The sequence below is a fragment of the Myxine glutinosa genome, chromosome 3 (assembly GCF_964187855.1).
Source record: "Myxine glutinosa chromosome 3, kmMyxGlut1.1, whole genome shotgun sequence".
NCBI lineage: Eukaryota > Metazoa > Chordata > Myxini > Myxiniformes > Myxinidae > Myxine > Myxine glutinosa.
The window spans coordinates 214,791,977-214,816,338 of record NC_136263.1 but is presented as its reverse complement, the minus strand read 5'-3'; the positions used below and the strand labels follow the sequence as shown (position 1 = coordinate 214,816,338).

General features: G+C 47.7%; 1 protein-coding gene across 1 annotated transcript in view; it reads right to left on the bottom strand.

Moving 5' to 3' along the window:
• LOC137422874 (ephrin type-A receptor 5) overlaps window positions 1–17,632 on the bottom strand; it is a 224,919-nt gene extending 207,287 nt beyond the window's left edge. Inside the window, exon 1 of the mRNA XM_068109498.2 lies at window positions 17,379–17,632. Coding sequence (XP_067965599.2) covers window positions 17,379–17,460 — 82 coding nt within the window. The 5' untranslated portion in view covers window positions 17,461–17,632. The remainder of the gene's footprint in view (window positions 1–17,378) is intronic.
• Window positions 17,633–24,362: the final 6,730 nt, after the last annotated feature.

Sequence of the window (24,362 nt, the reverse complement as noted above, 5' to 3'; positions counted from 1 at the left end):
TGTGCATGTGTGTGTGTGTCTGTGTGTGTATGTGTGTGTCTGTGTGTGTGTGTGTATGTGTGTGTATGTGTTTGTGACTGTGTGTGTATGTGTGTGTATGTGTTTGTGTCTGTGTGTGTATGTGTGTGTGTGTCTGTGTGTGTATGTGTGTGTGTGTCTGTGTGTGTATGTGTGTGTCTGTGTGTGTGTGTGTGTATATGTGTGCGTTTGTGTGAGCAGGGATATCTAAAAAGTTATGGGCTGATTCAGACAAAACTTGGGCGACACGTTGGATTTGAAACAAGGACCAACTGATTCGATTTTGGTGAAAATGTCGATCTGGATGTGAGAATTTTAAAATGATTCTTCAGCATGGAGTGATCAGGTCAAAAAACGCTACAAAACATAAACTGGTCAGCCTGGCGGAGGTGTGCGCTCTACCTGGTGCCAATGTGTCTCAATGTCTTTGTCTTTCATCTAATATGAGCACGAGCTCCCTGATGAGATTTAGAGATTGTAGAATAAGTACAGTGGTGCTGTAATCCAGCGTGAGAGCATAAAATAAACATGGCGCTCAATTTCCTTCATGCTCGCATGTTGAAATCCCCACTGATCCTTTACTGTCCTAATTCGGTACCCTAGATCACTCATAAAGGTATGGTGAAGCACGCACAGGTGAAGGTGAATGCGTGTCGAGGTGAGCCGAGCTACCTAATGATAGGGTTCACAAGGTGGTGTCATCAGGCATCTTATTATTAGCTTGCACAAGCATGAGGGTGGTTACCTGGTGATGACCTACGTGCATCATTTCCAAAAGATTACATCACAGGTGTGGAAAGCACTTAAGTCTGTAAGAAAGAGACCCAGACATCCACTAAGTGTAAGCTAGAGCCTTAATGACAGGGCCTCAAGGAACTCCTGACTCCTCCTGACATTTTAAACACATTTCAGTTACCAAAGTGTGCCACTCTACCCTCTGTCCACTGCCACTCTACCCTTTGTCCCCTGCGACCCTACCCTTTGTCCCCTGCGACCCTACCCTTTGTCCCCTGCGACCCTACCCTTTGTCCCCTGCGACCCTACCCTTTGTCCCCTGCGACCCTACCCTTTGTCCCCTGCGACCCTACCCTTTGTCCCCTGCCACTCTACCCTTTGCCCCTACGACGCTACCCTTTGTCCACTGCCACTCTACCCTTTGTCCCCTGCGACCCTACCCTCTGTCCCCTGCCACGCTACCCTTTGTCCCCTGCCACCCTACCCTCTGTCCCCTGCGACCCTACCCTTTGTCCCCTACGACCCTACCCTTTGCCCCTACGACCCTACCCTTTGTCCACTGCCACTCTACCCTTTGTCCCCTGCGACCCTACCCTCTGTCCCCTGCCACTCTACCCTTTGTCCCCTGCCACCCTACCCTCTGTCCCCTGCGACCCTACCCTTTGTCCCCTACGACCCTACCCTTTGTCCCCTACGATCCTACCCTTTTTCCCCTACGACCCTACCCTTTGTCCCCTACGATCCTACCCTTTTTCCCATACGACTCTACCCTCTGTCCCCTGCCACTCTACCCTCTGTCCCCTGCCACTCTACCCTCTGTCCCCTGCCACCCTACCCTCTGTCCCCTGCCACGCTACCCTCTGTCCCCTGCCACTCTACCCTTTGTCCCCTGCCACTCTACCATCTGTCCCCTGCCACTCTACCCTCTGTCCCCTGCCACTCTACCCTCTGTCCCCGGCCACTCTACCCTTTGTCCCCTGCCACTCTACCCTTTGTCCCCTGCCACTCTACCCTTTGTCCCCTGCCACTCTACCCTCTGTCCCCTGCCACTCTACCCTCTGTCCCCGGCCACTCTACCCTTTGTCCCCTGCCACTCTACCCTTTGTCCCCTGCCACACTACCCTCTGTCCCCTGCCACTCTACCCTCTGTCCCCGGCCACTCTACCCTCTGTCCCCTGCCACTCTACCCTTTGTCCCCTGCCACTCTACCCTTTGTTTCCTGCCACTCTACCCTCTGTCCCCTGCCACTCTACCCTCTGTCCCCGGCCACTCTACCCTTTGTCCCCTGCCACTCTACCCTTTGTCCCCTGCCACTCTACCCTTTGTCCCCTGCCACTCTACCCTTTGTCACCTGCCACGCTACCCTCTGTCCCCTGCTACTCTGCCCTTTGTCCCCTGCCACTCTACCCTTTGTCCCCTGCCACCCTACCCTCTGTCCCCTGCCACTCTACCCTCTGTCCCCTGCCACTCTGCCCTTTGTCCCCTGCCACTCTACCCTCTGTCCACTGCCACTCTACCCTCTGTCCCCGGCCACTCTACCCTCTGTCCCCTGCCACTCTACCCTTTGTCCCCTGCCACTCTACCCTTTGTCCCCTGCCACTCTACCCTCTGTCCCCTGCCACTCTACCCTTTGTCCCCTGCGACCCTACCCTTTGTCCCCTGCGACCCTACCCTTTGTCCCCTGCCACTCTACCCTTTGTCCACTGCCACTCTACCCTTTGCCCCTACGACCCTACCCTTTGTCCACTGCCACTCTACCCTTTGTCCCCTGCGACCCTACCCTCTGTCGCCTGCCACTCTACCCTTTGTCCCCTGCCACCCTACCCTCTGTCCCCTGCGACCCTACCCTTTGTCCCCTACGACCCTATCCTTTGTCCCCTACGATCCTACCCTTTGTCCCCTACGACCCTACCCTTTGTCCCCTACGATCCTACCCTTTGTCCCATACGACCCTACCCTCTGTCCCCTGCCACGCTACCCTCTGTCCCCTGCCACTCTACCCTCTGTCCCCTGCCACCCTACCCTCTGTCCCCTGCCACCCTACCCTCTGTCCCCTGCCACTCTACCCTTTGTCCCCTGCCACTCTACCCTCTGTCCCCTGCCACTCTACCCTTTGTCCCCTGCCACTCTACCCTTTGTCCCCTGCCACGCTACCCTCTGTCCCCTGCTACCCTACCCTTTGTCCTCTGCTACGCTACCCTTTGTCCCCTGCCACCCTACCCTCTGTCCCCTGCCACCCTACCCTCTGTCCCCTGCCACTCTACCCTTTGTCCCCTGCCACTCTACCCTTTGTCCCCTGCGACCCTACCCTTTGTCCCCTACGATCCTACCCTTTGTCCCCTACGACCCTACCCTTTGTCCCCTACGACCCTACCCTCTGTCCCCTGCCACTCTACCCTCTGTCCCCTGCCACTCTACCCTCTGTCCCCTGCCACTCTACCCTCTGTCCCCTGCCACTCTACCCTCTGTCCCCTGCCACTCTACCCTTTGTCCCCTGCCACTCTACCATCTGTCCCTTGCCACTCTACCCTCTGTCTCCTGCCACTCTACCCTTTGTCCCCTGCCACTCTACCCTTTGTCCCCTGCCACTCTACCCTTTGTCCCCTGCCACTCTACCCTCTGTCCCCTGCCACTCTACCCTCTGTCCCCGGCCACTCTAGCCTTTGTCCCCTGCCACTCTACCCTTTGTCCCCTGCCACTCTACCCTTTGTCCCCTGCCACGCTACCCTTTGTCCCCTGCCACTCTACCCTTTGTCCCCTGCCACTCTGCCCTTTGTCCCCTGCCACTCTACCCTTTGCCCCCTGCCACTGTACCCTCTGTGCCCTGCCACTCTACCCTCTGTGCCCTGCCACCCTACCCTTTGTCCACTGCCACTCTACCCTTTGTCCCCTGCCACCCTACCCTTGTGTCCCCTGCCACTCTACCCTCTGTTCCCTGCCACCCTACCCTCTGTCCCCTGCCACTCTACCCTTTGTCCCCTGCCACTCTACCCTTTGTCCACTGCCACCCTACCCTCTGTCCCCTGCCACTCTACCCTTTGTCCCCTGCCACTCTACCCTTTGTCCCCTGCCACTCTACCCTTTGTCCCCTGCCACTGTACCCTTTGTCGCCTGCCACTCTACCCTTTGTCCCCTGCGACCCTACCCTTTGTCCCCTACGATCCTACCCTTTGTCCCCTACGACCCTACCCTTTGTCCCCTACGACCCTACCCTCTGTCCCCTGCCACTCTACCCTCTGTCCCCTGCCACTCTACCCTATGTCCCCTGCCACTCTACCCTCTGTCCCCTGCCACTCTACCCTCTGTCCCCTGCCACTCTACCCTTTGTCCCTTGCCACTCTACCATCTGTCCCTTGCCACTCTACCCTCTGTCTCCTGCCACTCTACCCTTTGTCCCCTGCCACTCTACCCTTTGTCCCCTGCCACTCTACCCTTTGTCCCCTGCCACTCTACCCTCTGTCCCCTGCCACTCTACCCTCTGTCCCCGGCCACTCTAGCCTTTGTCCCCTGCCACTCTACCCTTTGTCCCCTGCCACTCTACCCTTTGTCCCCTGCCACGCTACCCTTTGTCCCCTGCCACTCTACCCTTTGTCCCCTGCCACTCTGCCCTTTGTCCCCTGCCACTCTACCCTTTGCCCCCTGCCACTGTACCCTTTGCCCCCTGCCACTGTACCCTCTGTCCCCTGCCACTCTACCCTCTGTGCCCTGCCACCCTACCCTTTGTCCACTGCCACTCTACCCTTTGTCCCCTGCCACCCTACCCTTGTGTCCCCTGCCACTCTACCCTCTGTTCCCTGCCACCCTACCCTCTGTCCCCTGCCACTCTACCCTTTGTCCCCTGCCACTCTACCCTTTGTCCACTGCCACCCTACCCTCTGTCCCCTGCCACTCTACCCTTTGTCCCCTGCCACTCTACCCTTTGTCCCCTGCCACTCTACCCTTTGTCCCCTGCCACTGTACCCTTTGTCGCCTGCCACTCTACCCTTTGTCCCCTGCGACCCTACCCTTTGTCCCCTACGATCCTACCCTTTGTCCCCTACGACCCTACCCTTTGTCCCCTACGACCCTACCCTCTGTCCCCTGCCACTCTACCCTCTGTCCCCTGCCACTCTACCCTCTGTCCCCTGCCACTCTACCCTCTGTCCCCTGCCACTCTACCCTCTGTCCCCTGCCACTCTACCCTTTGTCCCTTGCCACTCTACCATCTGTCCCTTGCCACTCTACCCTCTGTCTCCTGCCACTCTACCCTTTGTCCCCTGCCACTCTACCCTTTGTCCCCTGCCACTCTACCCTTTGTCCCCTGCCACTCTACCCTCTGTCCCCTGCCACTCTACCCTCTGTCCCCGGCCACTCTAGCCTTTGTCCCCTGCCACTCTACCCTTTGTCCCCTGCCACTCTACCCTTTGTCCCCTGCCACGCTACCCTTTGTCCCCTGCCACTCTACCCTTTGTCCCCTGCCACTCTGCCCTTTGTCCCCTGCCACTCTACCCTTTGCCCCCTGCCACTGTACCCTCTGTCCCCTGCCACTCTACCCTCTGTGCCCTGCCACCCTACCCTTTGTCCACTGCCACTCTACCCTTTGTCCCCTGCCACCCTACCCTTGTGTCCCCTGCCACTCTACCCTCTGTTCCCTGCCACCCTACCCTCTGTCCCCTGCCACTCTACCCTTTGTCCCCTGCCACTCTACCCTTTGTCCACTGCCACCCTACCCTCTGTCCCCTGCCACTCTACCCTTTGTCCCCTGCCACTCTACCCTTTGTCCCCTGCCACTCTACCCTTTGTCCCCTGCCACTGTACCCTTTGTCCCCTGCCACTCTACCCTCTGTCCCCTGCCACCCTACACTCTGTCCCTGCCACTCTACCCTTTGTCCCCTGCCACCCTACCCTTTGTCCCCTGCCACACTACCCTTTGTCCCCTTCGACCGCTTTGCTTTCTGTCCGAGTTGTCGAAGATGAAATTTGTGTCACTGGAATAAAAACGGGACAGAAACTCGTTCAACGTTTTCCATATTTTGAGCATCACTGCAGCTGGTGATACAGGCTTTTTCAACATGACAATTTTCATTATAATTGATGTAACATTTACAGACCTGGAGCAAAAACAAATCTGTATGTCACGGTAACACCTGGCAAGTGCCCTTTGGAGTTAAACAGATGAACAGGAGATGAAAAATGATCAAGTGCTTGTACAGACATTGAGTAAGAAGAGTTATTCGACATGGAGGATGTGCGTGCGGAACAGTGATCCATAAAGATGGCGACGCGTCCCATCTTGCAGTAATTGCCCAAGACCCTCATGTACTGGGAGTTGCTTTGGCATCCACAACATTCCCAAACCTCGGACCCCGAGACTGCAAGAAAAACTTGCTTTGTAAATTTTTTGCATTACCTGGAAGTTTTGTTGATTGCAATTTTTAAAAAATGGAATAACTTTGTCCTGCCACAATGAGCTGATGCGTTTCATATCCTTGAATAACTTTGTGGAGATCATATTACGTACCGAAAAGTGATGCAACCTTTATCCTTATGTCTCCCAATCTCCATCCTCTATTGAGCCGGTCTCCGCGCAGGGGCGATCTGTCTGTCTGACTGTCCGTGTGTCCGTCCGGGCCGTAAATTGCTTTTACCATTTGAGCTTTCATCATCAAATCTTCAACGAGTTTTATTATGAGAATATGGAGAGGACAAATCACTAATTTGGTCAATAGATCAATAGGTCAAAGGTCACCGGCACATGCAATTGGCCTGAAATTTTAAGAATTTGCAAGTTGAGTCATTGAATTGGTTCACCAATCAAAAGCTAGAAGCCCATTCTTTTTTAGATCAAAAGGTCAAAGGTCAAGGTTGCATAAAATATCAACATGTCAGGTTGGTGGTCTTTCTGTCTTCGACCGACTCGTCTCTGACCTAGCCCCCACCCCCAGCCCTGTCTGTGCTCGCCCCCACCCCCAGCCCTTTCTGTGCTCGCCCCCACTCCCAGCCCTGTCTGTGCTCGCCCCCACTCCCAGCCCTGTCTGTGCTCGCCCCCACCCCCAGCCCTGTCTGTGCTCGCCCCCACCCCCAGCCCTGTCTGTGCTCGCCCCCACTCCCAGCCCTGTCTGTGCTCGCCCCCACTCCCAGCCCTGTCTGTGCTCGCCCCCACTCCCAGCCCTGTCTGTGCTCGCCCCCACCCCCAGCCCTGTCTGTGCTCGCCCCCACTCCCAGCCCTGTCTGTGCTCGCCCCCACTCCCAGCCCTGTCTGTGCTCGCCCCCACTCCCAGCCCTGTCTGTGCTCGCCCCCCCGAAATATTCCTACAGGTCGCAGAAGACCTACCAGCAACCCTCTTATTGTGAATCTGCCAAAATCAAGGCTCTCTGCTCACCTTCACTCTTTCATTCCTCTTTTCTCCCGCCTCTGGAACAAACTCCCTCACTCTCTTCAATCCCATTCCACCCTCCAGGTCTTTAAAACAGCTGTTCACCACCATCTCTTATCCTCCCCCATCCAAAACCTTGATCTTTTCTACCCCCGTTAATACACCCCAAATCCTCTTTTCTGAAATACCAACTTCTTTCCTGGAAGTCCTTGCAGTGTCCTTGTGTTTTTTTTTACCTCTCCCACCCCTCCCCCCCTCCTCTTCCCATGCCTCCTCCCCCCCAAGTCCTCCCACTCCCACAGATCTCCCGATGTCCCTGCTCTCCATCTTGTCTCCCGCTCCCTTTATCATATGTTTTTAATGTGTCAGTTTGTTTTTTTGTGATCAATGTTAGCTCTTACACAAGCTTCGATGTTGTATACAAAAAAATACAACAAAAATAAAACGTGTGACCCAATTCATCAAGTGTAACCTGTCGTATGTTAAGAAGGTCAAAAGGTGAAATGCAGCTGAAACAGCAAGTCACAATATCATCAAATTCCAGCTGATTGACTTGAGATTTGAGCAAGGTTTGTATATTGGGTCACTGAAGCCTTTTGTTTTTGAGGTCAACGGTCAAGGCCGCATAAAATCGTCAATATTTTTGTATTCTCTTGTTGTTGTTTACATCAGCTTTAACCTACGGCAGAAGAAAAAATCCGAATACAAAGCAGACGTGGACGGGCTTTAAATTTTCAGATGCTTTCTTGTTTATATTTGCATTGAACTCAGGCTCAGAGAGATGTTTATCGATGCATCAAAATAGGAGACTACAAGGCCATAGATTAAGAGACAATAGACGGATCAACATCACGATATGGGATTTGAATCTGGGATCCCAGCATCATGAGATCTATATTCTGATAACAACGATCTACAGGAAAACCTACATCGTTTTGGAATTTCTCCACTTTTTCTATTCCTTATTGTCCCCAATTTCACCGCCATTTCTTTCTCATCTCCTATATATATATATATAGTAGCAGAAGTACCCGGCGTTGCCGGGCGGGGGAGGGCAGGGGGAAGGGGGGAAGGGGGTAAAGGGAAGGGAGGAGGGAGGCAGGAGAGGAAGGGGGTTCATATATATACTGGTGGGTGAATGTGGCTCACGTTTCTCAGTTAATTGTGAAGCCAATCAGGAAGAAGAAGAAGCCGTACTACGAAATTCGTGCACTTCAGGAATTGTTTGATTTATTTGTATTCAAATATCTGGTGATTGTTTTGTATTTATCAATGCGACTGTGTACTTGTATATAACTGTCATGAATTTTAAAAAGGCTTATGCACTATCGAGGGATTATTTTTTATTAACTCCCAAAAAACGATCTTTTTTTCCCCAATTTGTTTTTTTTTTTTTGCCTAAAACACTCTCAGGCACTCACTGATGAACCTCTGAAAGTTTGACGAAGATCCGTTCAGCCATCTCTGAGAAAATGGCGACACACACACAGACAGACATCTCTCCTTTTTTGTCGATATATATACTGAAACGCAAAAGAAACTTACCACCTTTGAAACCTTTAAAATATCAACAATAACACTGCATGTAGTAAATGTGTGAACTTATGTGTGGACAATAGTGTCCTCACTGTCAGACAAAACGGTCACGGATGGTCACTTGAACCTTCAATGGTCACTTCATAGCACAGCTGTTGAACAGCCGTTTTGACTGTCAGTGATTAGCCAAGGGGTACGGGATGATTTTAATGAGCTGCACGTGATGTCTTGATATTGGCTTTAAAAAGGCCAGTGCAAAATGGGCATTTCAATCAACATGCCACGATTGTCAAGGGATCAACGGCAGCGTGCCCTGGGCATGCTGCAAGGCGGACTGAGCTACCGTGAGGTGGCACGTCGCCTTGGCTGTTCACACCAGACGATATCGGCCTTGACTCATTGCTGAAACAAAACCTTGACTCATCGCTGAAAGCGACCTCATTCCACTGCGCCAAGGTCCACCGCTGATGCTGCTGGCACCATCTCTGTCGGTTGCGGCGATGGGCAGCCGTCATCACGGGGCCTCTGTATGGTCTTCTGGCAGTCAGATCATAGTCGTGCAGTCGTCTTCGTGCAGTATCATTGGAGATCCGTGGGTTTGCACGCCCCGGAGTTTCTGCCGCAGTGCGGGATGCTGGACGGAATCGATCCCGCAGGTGATTTCGGACCATCTGCCTGTCCTGCCTTGCAGTGGTGACTTTTGGCCTCCCTGATCGAGGTCTGTCATCTGCAGAGTTGTGGAGGGTGTCTCTGTCCACCAGGGCCGATATCGTCTGGTGTGAACAGCCAAGGCGACGTGTCACCTCACGGTAGCTCAGTCCGCCTTGCAGCATGCCCAGGGCACGCTGCCGTTGATCCCTTGACAATCGTGGCATGTTGATTGAAATGCCCATTTTGCACTGGCCTTTTAAAAGCCAATATCAAGACATCACGTGCAGCTCATTGAAATCATCCCGTACCCCTTGGCTAATCACTGACAGTCAAAACGGCTGTTCAACAGCTGTGCTATGAGTGACCATTGAAGGTTCAAGTGACCATCCGTGACCGTTTTGTTTGACAGTGAGGACACTATTGTCCACAAATAAGTTCACACATTTACTACACGCAGTGTTATTGTTGATATTTAAAGGTTTCAAAGGTGGTAAGTTTCTTTTGTGTTTCAGTATATATATATATATTATATACAAGTGGGGCATGCTTGCAAGGATTATGCTGTCAGCAGCAATAATCTCAAGTAAATAATAAGAATCAATAATCTCAAGAATCGGTGATTAGCATGAGCTCCTTAATGAAAAGTTTACAGCTGTAGTAATTTTTAATTTAAATAAAGCAAAAGTTATTAAATAAGAGATGGAAGAGGTGCGTGTTGGCGTTGCCTAGCAACCATTTAGAGTGTAAGCTCCATTATCTTGGATCGTTGTATTGGGTGAAGAAGAGGTTGTGCTCTTCACTGCTCAACCTTCCATGGCCGCGGCTTAAAGCGAAATGAAAAACTTGGCAAATGCAGCTGAATATATAAATTGTTGCCATGACAATATTCTGCGAACCATTCAATTTCTTTGTCCATTTTCTTGTGTCATGTGACCCACAGTGAGCATAGTGAGTCTATATGATGTTGCTTGCGAGTGAGCATAACGGCTGACGTGTATTTGCAGATAGTTTCGTTTAGAAAATTTTCCGACGGTTTTGTGATTTTTCCTGGGAAAATGGCTTCCAGTTGCAGGAGTATTCAAAATTTCATCTTTCTTCACCACAAGGAAGGTTCTAAACATTTATATCAGTGAGTGTGTCAAGGAGTGAGTCAGTGGTTAACAAGAGATATATATATATATATATATACATGCATCTATATTATAAAAGGAGCCGTGTCTGTCTGTCTGTCTGTCTGTCTGTCTGTTTGTTTGTCGTGTTATAACTTGACAACGTATTAACGGATTTCAATAAGTCCAACTAAGGTGGATTCGGGTACCTCCCGGGAGTGTTTGTGATCCAAAAAATAACAAAATTTCAATTTTTTTAATGGGTACATGGGACACGTGTGTCAAAACTGCAAATACCAACACGTGACGTTGGTTATCCCTGCACGGAGAGCAGGATCTCCCAGGAATCCTTTTTTTTTTTTTGCTTCCCCCATCGTATAATATAATATAGATAGCCATATATAATATAGATAGACAATATAGATACCCATAGCCAATGCAATATAATATAAAATATAATATAGATAATTTTTCATCGTAGAATATAGATAGCCATCGCAGAAAAGATTGGTATTTCCGTCAGCGAAGCGACGGGTCTTATATTCTAGTATATATATTATGAAGCTCATTTTAACCACTGACCGGGTGACACTGACAGAGAATAATGTCCGGTACCTTCCAGGTGACGTAGAAAGCTGAAATTTTGCGTGCCAACCGACATCGAAGGACGTACACTGGGGGAAAAAACCCCACAGAAGTTTGACGATTGTTGCTTCACAAGAGACACGACTACAAGGTGTTGGATGGAATCGCAAAATTCCCTGTCCCTCACATGGATTGTAAGCTGGATGTCCTGTCTGATAACAACGAGTAGGGTAGTTTTCGTGAGGAACCTGAAATAATTCCAAATGGCTTCACTAAAACTGAGTCGTAGGTGGGTTCGTCTACTCAGATATTGCTTGACACCTGATTACCATTTCTCGGCTGCGGTTACTGTGCAGGCATCAGCACCTCCATTCTAAACAAATTCACACTTCCTGGTGTTTGTATAGCACGTGTGAACAGTCATCTTTGGCTACAAAGGGCAACCATAACATAATCATTTCCTCGTAGGTAGATGGTCATTCGGTGGACCGAAGGTGTCTCAAGAGCCGCCATTAGAGAGCGGCCGGCACGAACCCCATGGCCGGTTAGGGCAGCAATAAACAGTGACCCAGCGTAAGATCCCCTCCAATTGATGGTGATCTCATTGATGCAACAACCTGCCTGAGAAACACCGGGAGGACAGTTTTCTCGTCTCATGGTATTGGTGCTCAAATGGTGGTGAACTACCTTTCAGCGAGCCTTCCAACTCCGACAGCTCGGTCGGTAACTGCGCCCGGTGTGAGCAGTCCGGTCAGGGATTTGTTCCCCTGTCGAGTCAAATTTCAGTGAAACTACCATCGTGATGCAGTGGCAGTAGAGGGGTTCTGCTTCTCGGAGAATGGCATCCTTCATATGAGGAAGTAAAGTTGATTGTGGGGTTTGAGTGATTAAAGTATTTTTCATCAAGGATTGTGTTCTGCTATCTTGGTCAAATTCCTCACCTCAAGATTAATGAGACAGTAAGGAACAAAGGTACAAAGGGATGGAAGTAAATTAGATTAACTGAATGATGAACTGGGGTTATCCCATCGGAAATGAGCCCATTGATAACTACATTTCACGGGGTATGGAAGGAGCACCGGCATGATGAGCCCAATGACGTCCACCTGCCTCTACTTTCCTTGTACACCTCCAGTCCACGCAATATGCAACGTTGTCTTGGTAGTCTTACCTTATTCCTTTAACCCGGTCATTTAAGTTGAAGATGTTATCACATCAGCATGACTCAATGATTTTAGTTGAAACACCTGCTCTTTTCATCATTTTGTGGGTTCAAGGTTCACTTCTCCTTCTTACCCTTGTACAGGTTAGATTGGATCGTATATTCGACAATATAGTTGCTCTTTGGGTTGACCCCTGGGAAATTGCCTATTTTCCTAGATGGGTCGACCATCTTACCATGGCTGATTCAACATGCACCTCACCAACACCAGAAGCTTCGGTATGACCTCTAATGGAACACTTCATCTGATGTTTGAATGTCGCAGACAAACTAAAACTGTGCGCGTGGCTCCACTCTTGGATGTTTATTTTTTTTCGAAGAACTCCTTGTTTTTAAATAAGAAAAAATTCGAAAAGATTGGACCATCTGTGCAATCAAAATATGCATCCTTTCCAAGCATTCATGGATAGAGAGACATCCCCGTTCCCTGGAGAACAACTGAATCACCGAGAGAGGACGAGGCACGTCTAAATACAGGAAAATGTGCATTTAACGGGAGGATGTGTTCTAATTGCCGTAGTAATGAGAGATGACTTTAATAGTGATTGTGTTGTCATCACTTGGTGCAATCATTTCCAAATCCAATCGCTTTGTTCGCTTCGAGAGCCGCTGGCATGGCTACCCACCAATAGCGTGATACCATTGTCCACGCTTTATCTCGCAGCACCCAATATCCTCAACGCTGTATTGTTCCCATTATCCGTCTTCTTCCTCGATGTCAATATCTTCCGAATTGTGTGGTCGAGGGATCAATTCCCAGTAGAAATATGGCTGATGATACAAATGGCCCATTCCGGGCCAGTATCGGGAAAGCCACTTCCACGAGGTCCCTTTGATTCAGGAGGAGTGTGAAGCTCGGTCCATCGAATCACCTTCGTTGTCTTTCGCACAAGTCCGTCTTTGGACAGGTGTCATGAGCATTTAACGCGACAATAAATTCAATGTGATGGAGACGTGCGATGAACTACAAGGATTCTTCTTGTACGTATACCATTTTTCTTTGTGTCCCAACGTACAGATTTCTTCTTCCTCATGTTGTGAAAATTCTATGTGACGCCGCCTGCGTAGCTGTCACCGACTTATGCACAATGATGCTTCTCCGCAAGATGAAAACTTTTATGTCTATAATCAGTCATCTTCCAAAGAAGTCAAAACGGATTTTAGGTTAACGTTGGATAGAAATCTCTTTCCTTGGATGTTTTCCCAATATCTGGAGTGAACAACTGCTGGGAAAGCGTTATGAATGTCTTTTTTAAAATGAAATGTCTATTCTCTAATGGACACAACGCGTTGTGCTTGTTTGAGACGTATGAGAGTTGTATTCGTTTTGAGGATACTTGTGTGGTTTTCAAATAACAATGGCTATGTTGAGGCCCACATGCATGACGATGAGTCGCGATGTTGCACCGGGCACTGATTTAAGCAGCCTTCGTCCCCCTTACTCCCCCCTTGCCCCCTCGGCTCTGGCGTTGGGAATTGCCAATTCCAGGTTGCTAAATTTAGCTCGCCGCCAAGCAACGCTGAGCTTGCAACGCACGTGTAGGAAACGGTGAGCTCGGGAGAAGTAAAATAGTATGTTCGTAGGTGTCAACCCTGGGGACTTCACTGATTCTTAAAGTTGATTGGAAAATGGCGCTGCCAAAGGTGCTCTCTTGTAGGTGCGAAGGAGATGCTGTGTGATCCTGGTACAACTGGACCTCATGCATTTTAAAGCAGCACCTGAACATTAATTTGGAAACTGCTTCGTAATGACATATTGTTTGCTTCTTCAAAAGCACAATGAATATCGTGGTCGGTAGTGCCCTTGTCTGTGCACTCGGTGGCAGCGATACCTCTTCACTTCGCTTATCGTATCCTCTCTTCTCTTTTCTCTATGTATACCATTCTCTGTGGAGACAGCGTCGGTGCAGTGGAGCAGCCTCTTGCATAGGGTTATGCTGGGTGGTTTGCCATTGCCTTGTGTGAAGTCAGAGCAGCAATTTGTAATTTGTTCATTGTGCCTGCGATAACTCACCTCTTCTTTGTGAAATATACCGTGGGATATTCCTGGGGATCTTTACATGCCGGTATCAGTTTATAGATGCCTGTGGATTGTAACACAGACTAGGCAGCTCAAAAGCGAGTATGCAGTGCATACCACCAAGATATCCCGCTCACGGCAATACTTGGAAAAGTCTAATTTATCGGCTCAATCGCTGCTGCTGTGAGCTGCCAGCAGAGGCTGTTTTATTTGAGCATACTGCTGCAAATCAGGCTCTCCCATGTGGAATAATTTCCATGCAAAACAGGTGAATATATGCGGTAATCCATAAGGGTGGACAAGCGTAGGCAAGAATAGGCAAGAGTAGGTAAGAATAGGCAAGAGCAGGCAAGAGTAGGGAAATGTAGGCAAGAGTAGGTAAGAGTAGGCAAGAATAGGCAAGAGTAGGGAAGTGCAGGCAAGAGTAGGTAAGAGTAGGCAAGAGTAGGGTAGAGTATGCAGGAGTAGGTAAGAGTAGGCAAGAGTAGGGAAGTGTAGGGAAGTGTAGGCAAGAGTAAGTAAGAGTAGGTAAGAGTAGTTAAGAGTAGGTAAGAGTAGTTAAGAGTAGTTAAGAGTAGTTAAGAGTAGGTAAGAATAGGCAAGAGTAGGTAAGAATAGGTAAGAATAGGCAAGAGTAGGTAAGAAGAGGCAAGAGTAGGTAAGAATAGGCAAGAGTAGGTAAGAATAGGCAAGAGTAGGTAAGAGTAGGTAAGAATAGGCAAGAATAGGGAAGAGCAGGAAAGAGTAAGTAAGAGTATTTACGAGTAGTTAAGAGTAGGTAAGAAGAGGCAAGAGTAGGTAAGAAGAGGCAAGAGTAGGTAAGAGTAGGTAAGAGTCGGCAAGAGTAGGTAAGAGTAAGTAAGAGTATTTAAGAGTAGTTAAGAGTTGTTAAGAGTAGGTAAGAGTAGGCAAGAGTAGGTAAGAGTAGGTAAGAGTAGGGAAGAGTAGGGAAGTGTAGGGAAGAGTAGGGAAGTGTAGGTAAGAATAGGTAAGAATAGGCAAGAACAGGGAAGAGTAGGTAAGAAGAGGCAAGAGTAGGTAAGAATAGGCAAGAGTAGGTAAGAGTAGGTAAGAGTAGGTAAGAATAGGCAAGAATAGGGAAGAGTATGAAAGAGTAGGTAAGAGTATTTAAGAGTAGTTAAGAGTAGGTAAGAATAGGCAAGAGTAGGCAAGAGTAGGTAAGAGTAGTCCTCCTCGCACCTACTGGTAATACCATAGTAATAAAACAGTAATTTCAATAACAAGTCATGTAAATAGTTACACGTGACGGGCGATTTACACGACGTCATTTTAAAGGATTAATGCGTACAACAACACTCAGTTTGAGTAATAGTGCGGGCCTGGAGCGGGGGCTCTGCCTTGATTCGTGTGCTTCGACTGGCATCGACACAAGGGGGAGACAAAGGTAGTTTATTCTGGGTGTACATCTCCGTCCAGTGCGACAAAAACAGGACCAAATCCAAGGGGAAATATGACGGTGAAGCTGAAGGTCGCTTCATTAAGGTTTCCTTTAAAGTCCCGGCTTCTAAAGTTCAAACAGTGTTATGGTTGAGCCTTTAAAAGCCCTTTCCAAGCATCTGGTCATTCTCGTTATCCCATTCAAAGGGTTCTTGGCGATAGCTCAACGTCAGGGAGTTGTCGGCATGAGAGCTCGTTTGGTGCGCAAAGGAGCGCTCCCGCGGGGTTCGCCTCGCATAAAGACGTTTCATTCTCCGCCTGCGTGGAATTCCTTTTTTCCACCACGTCTTGGAGTATTTGTTTTTTCCTATCAACGCCCGAGAGATCTTATTCCGGTGGAAAAAGAAATTCGCAAATTGCTTGCAAACTAATTGTGTGTTCGGAACATACTTTGGTTTCTACTCGAGGGCTTAATACTCACTAAGCGCGAAACGCAAATAAACCAATGAAGCATTGATCTAAAAAAATAACCTTTCAACTTGAACAATCTCAATGTTCACCCGAACAAACTAGACCATTGTGGCTTAACCTACAAAGGGATATTTCCCACCCTACGGAGAGATGTATCTGCACACACACTACCAGTCGAACCAATTGAACCTCCTTTCAATAACACGGAACTGAGGGTTACTCATAATATAGATCATCATATAACTATGTTTCCTTCATTACCAACGTTTCCCTTGCTCTCCTTCCCCAATGCACCCCATACTCTCCCTTTCACATCTCCCACAAAGACTCAGCGCTTAAATCTTAAAATCTCTCATTAACCTTTCCTAAGCAAATAACCTTCTCAGCGCTGCTCAACTCAACCCCCTCCGCTAACCCCTCGTCCCAGATCTTCCTCCCACTCGCCCCTTTGTGCAGGACGTGAACCCAGAACATGACCGCAGTGCTTTTCTTCCACCGTTACTGGAGACCTTCATGGACCACGATAGACTCTGGAGACCTAAATTAACCCCAATAGACTCTGGAGACCTTCATAGACCCCAAATGGACTCTGGAGACCTAAATGAACCCCAATATACTCTGGAGACATTCACGGACCCCAATATACTCTGGAGACATAAATGAACCCCAATATACTCTGGAGACCTTCATGGACCCCAATAGACTCTGGAGACCTAAATGAACCCCAATATACTCTGGAGACCATCATGAACCCCAATAGACACTGGAGACCTCCATGGACACCAACAGACCCTGCTTTGGAGCGCAGGTGCAGCAAATGGGCACTGCTCGGCTCAGGCAGAAAGTATGAATCCATGGATTTAAAACACCCTATAAGTGGATTATTTCTCAACCCTATTAATGATACCCTATTTTGCACCCAATGCCAAGAAACACTCAGTAAAAAGGCACTTCAGGAGAGTCCAATAGGTGGGTAATGTTCAATCAGAAACCGCTTGCAGTGCATCACACCTGCGGCTAATGCGAAGGAATCACGCGCTGCCAATGCCACGAGATCTATAATTCCGGACACCTTCAAGTTTAGAGGAATGAGTGGTTGCAGCCACAGCAGAACCGAGAACCACATGAAGTGCTACACCATACACGTACTTGGCAGTGCCATATCATCATACTCCTATATATACATACGTAGTATGATCGTTATTTAAAAACACTGCATGTACTTCCCTTAGCAATGCAAAAGTTGCCTATTGTTGAGGGTCCACCATGGTGCTCACCTTCGTGGGGTGATGTCGTTCCGTGAACACCGAGAAGCGCACCCAGAGTAAGAAGCACCGAGCAGCAGCAGTCACACCGCATTTCGACCGCCGAATGGTCGTCCCAGGTGTACACAGAGACACGCAGTCACCGTAATCAGCAGGCCTGGTTGAGCGTACGAGAATGAGGGAATCTGCAGCGAGAAGCACGAAGAAGAGCTGGACAGCAGGTTCGAGCTTCCTCCAAGTGACAGCGCAGGAGCAACTGGGCGCTGGCAGCCTGCTCGCTGCGCATTTTGACGGTGTGGGCGGGCCCGGCTCTGCCGTCTCGGGAGAGGGATAACTCCGTGCTAACTCGACCCCAGGGCTGTGTACGTCGGAGTGCGTTGCCCAGGAAACCAGGTGAATACGAGGGGTATCTCTTCCATGACGCGGGTGAACCAAGAATCGGCACTTGGGACGTGTTGTGGAAGCCCTGCGTTCCTATTCGGCACAGCTCGGATCCCTGTACATAAAATTCCAACTTGTGTCGACTCGCTCGACAGACTGACCGTGGCTTTGAACTGCCATGAATTGACCTTGAGGTTTGCTTTGCACATATAGGTGGATTGAATAATAATGATAATAATAGGTAAAGACATTCCCACTTTTTCTATAGCACGAGTCGACGCACAATAATATCAGTGTTCATCGCTGTTAAAGATATCCGTGTTCTCGCAACTTTAACCAGATTGTTCCTCAAAATGAACAGTAAAGTTGCACTTGCGTGTTTTCAAAATCTCTTTAACTTGACGGATCATGGGAAGGAATATACCCTGAAATGGACTGGTGCTGCACATGCACCTGTACTGGTAAGCTTACCTTACGTGGCCGTATGGTGAAGAGGTGTCCATAATGACATCACACCGCAAATGAAGAAGGATTTATTTTTTTTCCTTTGGGCTGCGTTCCAACATGTTACCACAAATAATCACATTGTGTGTTAAATTAAACTCTCATAGCGTTTGCAGTCCACACTGTTCATAACTTTCCCGAACTTTGTGTCACGGCTTCAGTTTTGAATGTCATTTCTAATTACCGGAGTAGGGTTTCAGTCTCGCCTTTTGAAACGATACAGAAGCTGAGACTCATTAAATGAAATACTCCTCTATTTTAAAATCCAACAGCACAAAATGTTACGAGTTTAGCAAGTCTGTGCGTTTGTCTTCCGAAACGCGAACATCTCGCTACACTCGGCTTCTTAGTAGCGGCATCTTGTGTCTCATTTCTCTTGATCGTGGCCTCCAAGCTGAAAGCCAGTCGTTGTAGTGAATGTAGTGTAAAGTTTCAGGAAAAACTAGAACAATGCAACTGTGTCGCCAATATGCCTCCGCAAAGTCCCACAACAGGTAGATGCCATTGTTCACTGTTCTAAAAATAAACTATTTTGATTTAAATCCCTTCAGCTGTTCTCAAGTATCACATTTTCACCAGCCATGACAGGTTTCACATCGATCAGTGAAGCGGTTTCGGAGAAGGTATTTTTTTAAATATTGGCTTTCAAGCTAATATGGCTGCCATACCACATGACATATGACCTTAAAAATGTACACTCTGCATATGTATGGGTAGGGGATCACGTTTGTGAAGTTTCATGTTGATTGGATAAGGTTCACTTTTCTATCCAAGATGGCTGCGAAACCACGTGACCTATGACATCATCATTTTCAAACTATATGCAACAGTGATGTTAGATGATGTTTGTAAAATTTCGCATTGATAGGTTGAGCGGTTTCAGAGATATAATTATTTAATATTTCCTTCAATCCAATATGGCTGCTAAACCATGTGACCTATGATGTCATAAATTTAATATTTCAATGCAAATGGGTCATAGATCATGTGCATGCAATCTCAGATTTTTAGGATAACGAATTTGATTAAAACATTTTGGGCTGATATACCACTTCACCTATGATGTCATCATTATCATGCTTTTGTTCCCCATTGTGAGTACTTGACAATGTGCCGAGTGTCAAATTTTTCCATTCCGCGGTTTCCGAGAAATATATATTTTTAATTTGCTTTAAATCCAAGATGGCTGCCATACCACGTGACCTATGACGTCACAATTATCATAAAAACATTCTGCATGGGTGGCATTCCTACACTGAAAGTTTCGTCTCAATCGGACATATGGTTGCTGAGAAAAACATGGTTTAGCTCGGACGGACAGACGTACGGACGGACATACAGACAACCCAAAAACATAATGCCTCCGGCAACGGTGGGCGGAGGCATAAAAAGGTGACGTCTACTCTTTGAGCCAAAAAATGGAGCTATTGGACAGACGGCACCTGATGTTGGAGAGGAGGGATTTGAGGATGTGGAGGCCACAGAGATAGTCATACACTGAGGTCTTGACAGAAGAGGCCCGAGGAACACAAGTCCAGTGAGAATGATGAAGGTAGTGAAGTGGAGGTGGTTGCGAAGCCTCAGCTGAATTTGAAACATCAGATTCTGCAAATGGTGAAGGTACTTTGTGATGAAGTTTTTGAGATAGACTCCTCCATGGAGAGGACCATTGAATTCAAGCTCAAGCTGGAGGGTGTGATCAATTCCAATAAGGAAGTCCAAAAAGACCTTCAGGAAAAAAGCAACACAGGTGCCCATTACTAGTTTGTTCATCCAGTCTAAGGTAGTAACACCCCAAGTTATCCTCATTCCTCCACAGTGTGTGTGGGGTCCGCCCTGAATAACCCTCAAGACGATCACTCATCCCCCGAAACCTAACCTCTCGTCCAACACCATAATCATCGTCATTATATCAACTGCATTGTCATCATTAAAGGTAAGTTGAGTAATGCAGTATGTAATATATTCACTCAGTAATATGTTTATTCTTCAAAATGAGCCATGGACCTCACCACCTTTTCTCCAAGACCTGCACGTCACTCTGTGGAGGAATTCGATGGTACCGTCGCCCTCCTTTTGCGAGGCCACAGCTGCGATGGTGCCCTCACCCTGTGTCTGTGCGCCCAAATGCTCCACTGTGCAGTATACATTGGTAAGCATTGTCCCATGTGACGAATCCCGAGGTCCAGGGAAAGAAGATTGAGGGCAGGAATGAGGGAATGAGGGAAGGTAGTTTGACCGGCCCAGAGGATTTGACATTAATTGTTTATAATATGGTACTTGTATGGGTTTTGGGTTTTATGGTGTACCAGTATGGGTTTTGGTGGAGGTTGGGAGTGATTTGGAGTCCGAGTGAGTTTGGGATGTACAAACGGATGGACAGATAGATAATTGTGAGGGAATAGACTAATGAGAGATTGATGAACAGATAGATAATTGGGAATGATAAAAGAATGAGGGGTCTGAATGGTGAGACACGGATGAACAGTTCGATTGAATGTGATGGAATACAATAATGTGATCAAATGTACAGACAACAACAATAAACTGATCACAGGGTTGAAGGAAGGACTGATGGGATGAAGAAGGGGTTGGTGATTTGAGGTTTGGTGAATTGATGTTTGGTGAAGCAACTGGTGATGGATTAGAAGAAAGACATTGCTGGAATGGACCAATGGCGGATTGAGGAAAGAGATTGCTGGAATGGACCGATGGTGGATTGGAAGAAAGAGATTGCTGGAATGGACCGATGGTGGATTGGAAGAAAGATTGCTGGAACAGACCAATGGTGGATTGGAAGAAAGAGATTGCTGGAATGGACTGATGGTGGATTGGAAGAAAGAGATTGCTGGAATGGACCGATGGTGGATTAGAAGAAAGAGATTGCTGGAATGGATCAATGGTGGATTAGAAGAAAGAGATTGCTGGAATGGACCGATGGTGGATTGGAAGAAAGATTGCTGGAACAGACCAATGGTGGATTAGAAGAAAGATATTTCTGGAATGGACCGATGGTGGATTGGAAGAAAGAGATTGCTGGAATGGACCGATGGTGGATTGGAAGAAAGATTGCTGGAACAGACCAATGGTGGATTGGAAGAAAGAGATTGCTGGAATGGACCGATGGTGGATTGGAAGAAAGAGATTGCTGGAATGGACCGATGGTGGATTAGAAGAAAGAGATTGCTGGAATGGATCAATGGTGGATTAGAAGAAAGAGATTGCTGGAATGGACCGATGGTGGATTGGAAGAAAGATTGCTGGAACAGACCAATGGTGGATTAGAAGAAAGAGATTTCTGGAATGGATCAATGGTGGATTAGAAGAAAGAGATTGCTGGAATGGATCAATGGTGGATTAGAAGAAAGAGATTGCTGGAATGGACCAATGGTGGATTAGAAGAAAGAGATTGCTGGAATGGACCAATGGTGGATTGAGAGAAAGATTGCTGGAATGGACCAATGGTGGATTGAGAGAAAGATTGCTGGAATGGACCAATGGTGGAGTGAGAGAAAGAGATTGCTGGAATGGACCAATGGTGGATTGAGAGAAAGAGATTGCTGGAATGGACCAATGGTGGATTGAGAGAAAGAGATTGCTGGAATGGATCAATGGTGGATTAGAAGAAAGAGATTGCTGGAATGGACTAATGGTGGATTGAGAGAAAGAGATTGCTGGAATAGACTGACTGGGGAGTGTTGGAATGGACCAATGGTGGATTGCGAGAAAGATTGCTGGAATGGACCGATGGTGGATTGGAAGAAAGTGATTGCTGGAACAGACCGACTAGGGATTGTTGGATTGGACCAATGGTGGATTGCGAGAAAGATTGCTGGAATGGACCGATGGTGGATTGCGAGAAAGAGATTGCTGGAATGGATCGATGGTGGATTGAGAGAAAGAGATTTCTGGAATGGATCAATGGTGGATTGAGATAAAGAGATTGCTGGAATGGATCGATGGTGGATTGAGAGAAAGAGATTTCTGGAATGGATCAATGGTGGATTGAGATAAAGAGATTGCTGGAACAGACTGACTGGGGAGTGTTGGAATGGATCAATGGTGGATTGAGATAAAGAGATTGCTGGAATGGATCGATGGTGGATTGAGATAAAGAGATTGCTGGAATGGACCGATGGTGGATTGAGATAAAGAGATTGCTGGAATGGATCGATGGTGGATTGAGAGAAAGAGATTGCTGGAATGGACCGATGGTGGATTGGAAGGAAGTGATTGCTGGAACAGACTGATGATGGATTGTGAGAAAGAGATTGCTGGAATGGGCCTATGTTGGATTGAGATAAAGAGATTGCTGGAATGGGCCTATGGTGGATGTAGATAAAGAGATTGCTGGAATGGGCCTATGGTGGATTTAGAAAGAGATTGCTGGAATGGACCGATGGTGGATTGGAAGAAAGTGATTGCTGGAACAGACCGACTCGGGATTGTTGGATTGGACCAATGGTGGATTGCGAGAAAGATTGCTGGAATGGACCGATGGTGGATTGCAAGAAAGAGATTGCTGGAATGGATCGATGGTGGATTGAGAGAAAGAGATTGCTGGAATGGACCGATGGTGGATTGAGATAAAGATATTGCTGGAATGGATCGATGGTGGATTGAGAGAAAGAGATTGCTGGAATGGACCGATGGTGGATTGGAAGGAAGTGATTGCTGGAACAGACTGATGATGGATTGTGAGAAAGAGATTGCTGGAATGGGCCTATGGTGGATTGAGATAAAGAGATTGCTGGAATGGGCCTATGGTGGATTGAGATAAAGAGATTGCTGGAATGGGCCTATGGTGGATTGAGATAAAGAGATTGCTGGAATGGGCCTATGGTGGATTGAGAAAAAGAGATTGCTGGAATGGACCGATGGTGGATTGGAAGAAAGTGATTGCTGGAACGGACCGACGGTGGATTGCGAGAAAGAGATTGCTGGAATGGGCCTATGGTGGATTGAGAAAAAGAGATTGCTGGAATGGACCGATGGTGGATTGGAAGAAAGTGATTGCTGGAACGGACCGACGGTGGATTGGAAGGAAGTGATTGCTGGAACAGACTGATGATGGATTGTGAGAAAGAGATTGCTGGAATGGACCGATGGTGGATTGGAAGGAAGTGATTGCTGGAACAGACTGATGATGGATTGTGAGAAAGAGATTGCTGGAATGGGCCTATGGTGGATTGAGATAAAGAGATTGCTGGAATGGGCCTATGGTGGATTGAGAAAAAGAGATTGCTGGAATGGACCGATGGTGGATTGGAAGAAAGTGATTGCTGGAACGGACCGACGGTGGATTGAGAGAAAGAGATTGCTGGAGTTTCTTCGCAATCCTAACATGTGACAATAAAAACATGAAATTAAACGAGGTGCCTTGTTATTTTACTTAGCTTGCATTCCATTTGTAAAACTCGTTAGAGTGCATACCTACGCCAGGCTGAACAGGTTGTTTTGCATCCCACTGTTAGGCTAGATCTGGATTCGGAGCTGAACCAAAATCTAATCGGCTTGTTATTGTCACCAAACCAACTCCTCCACCAAGTTTAGTCACAACTTGTCCACAACCGTTTTAAATATAATGTTATATATCGCTTTTCGCCCAATCCCTCAAAGGTGAAGAATCGGTTAAAAACTATAGTAGCCGGATCCGAATCCGGATCTTCACAAAAATCGAATCATTTAGCTCTCGTCACGTATACTGCATCTCTGCCAAATCTCGTCCGAATCCGTCCACAACTTTTTGAGATATCCTGTTCATAGACAAACACACAGACAGACAGGTAAATACATAACCTCCATCCACCTTTGACGGCGGAGGTAATGACATACCGACTGGCATCAGAGTCTGTATTTATAGTCAGGAGTGAAAGCTGATGAGCATTCAAAGAAGTATGATCTCTCTCACTTATTGATACAAATTGTATTTATATCAGTTTAACTCGGTTGAACAGCAAGCAGGTGATGTCTTCCTTCCTCCCAATGTGCTGAAGTGCACCAATTACATCCTTGGTTTGACCGACTTGGAAATTTTCTCCAAGTGGCATTGGCTATAAAGATATCACAGAGAATGTTGTTGCTACCCATCTACCACAATGAACTTCCATC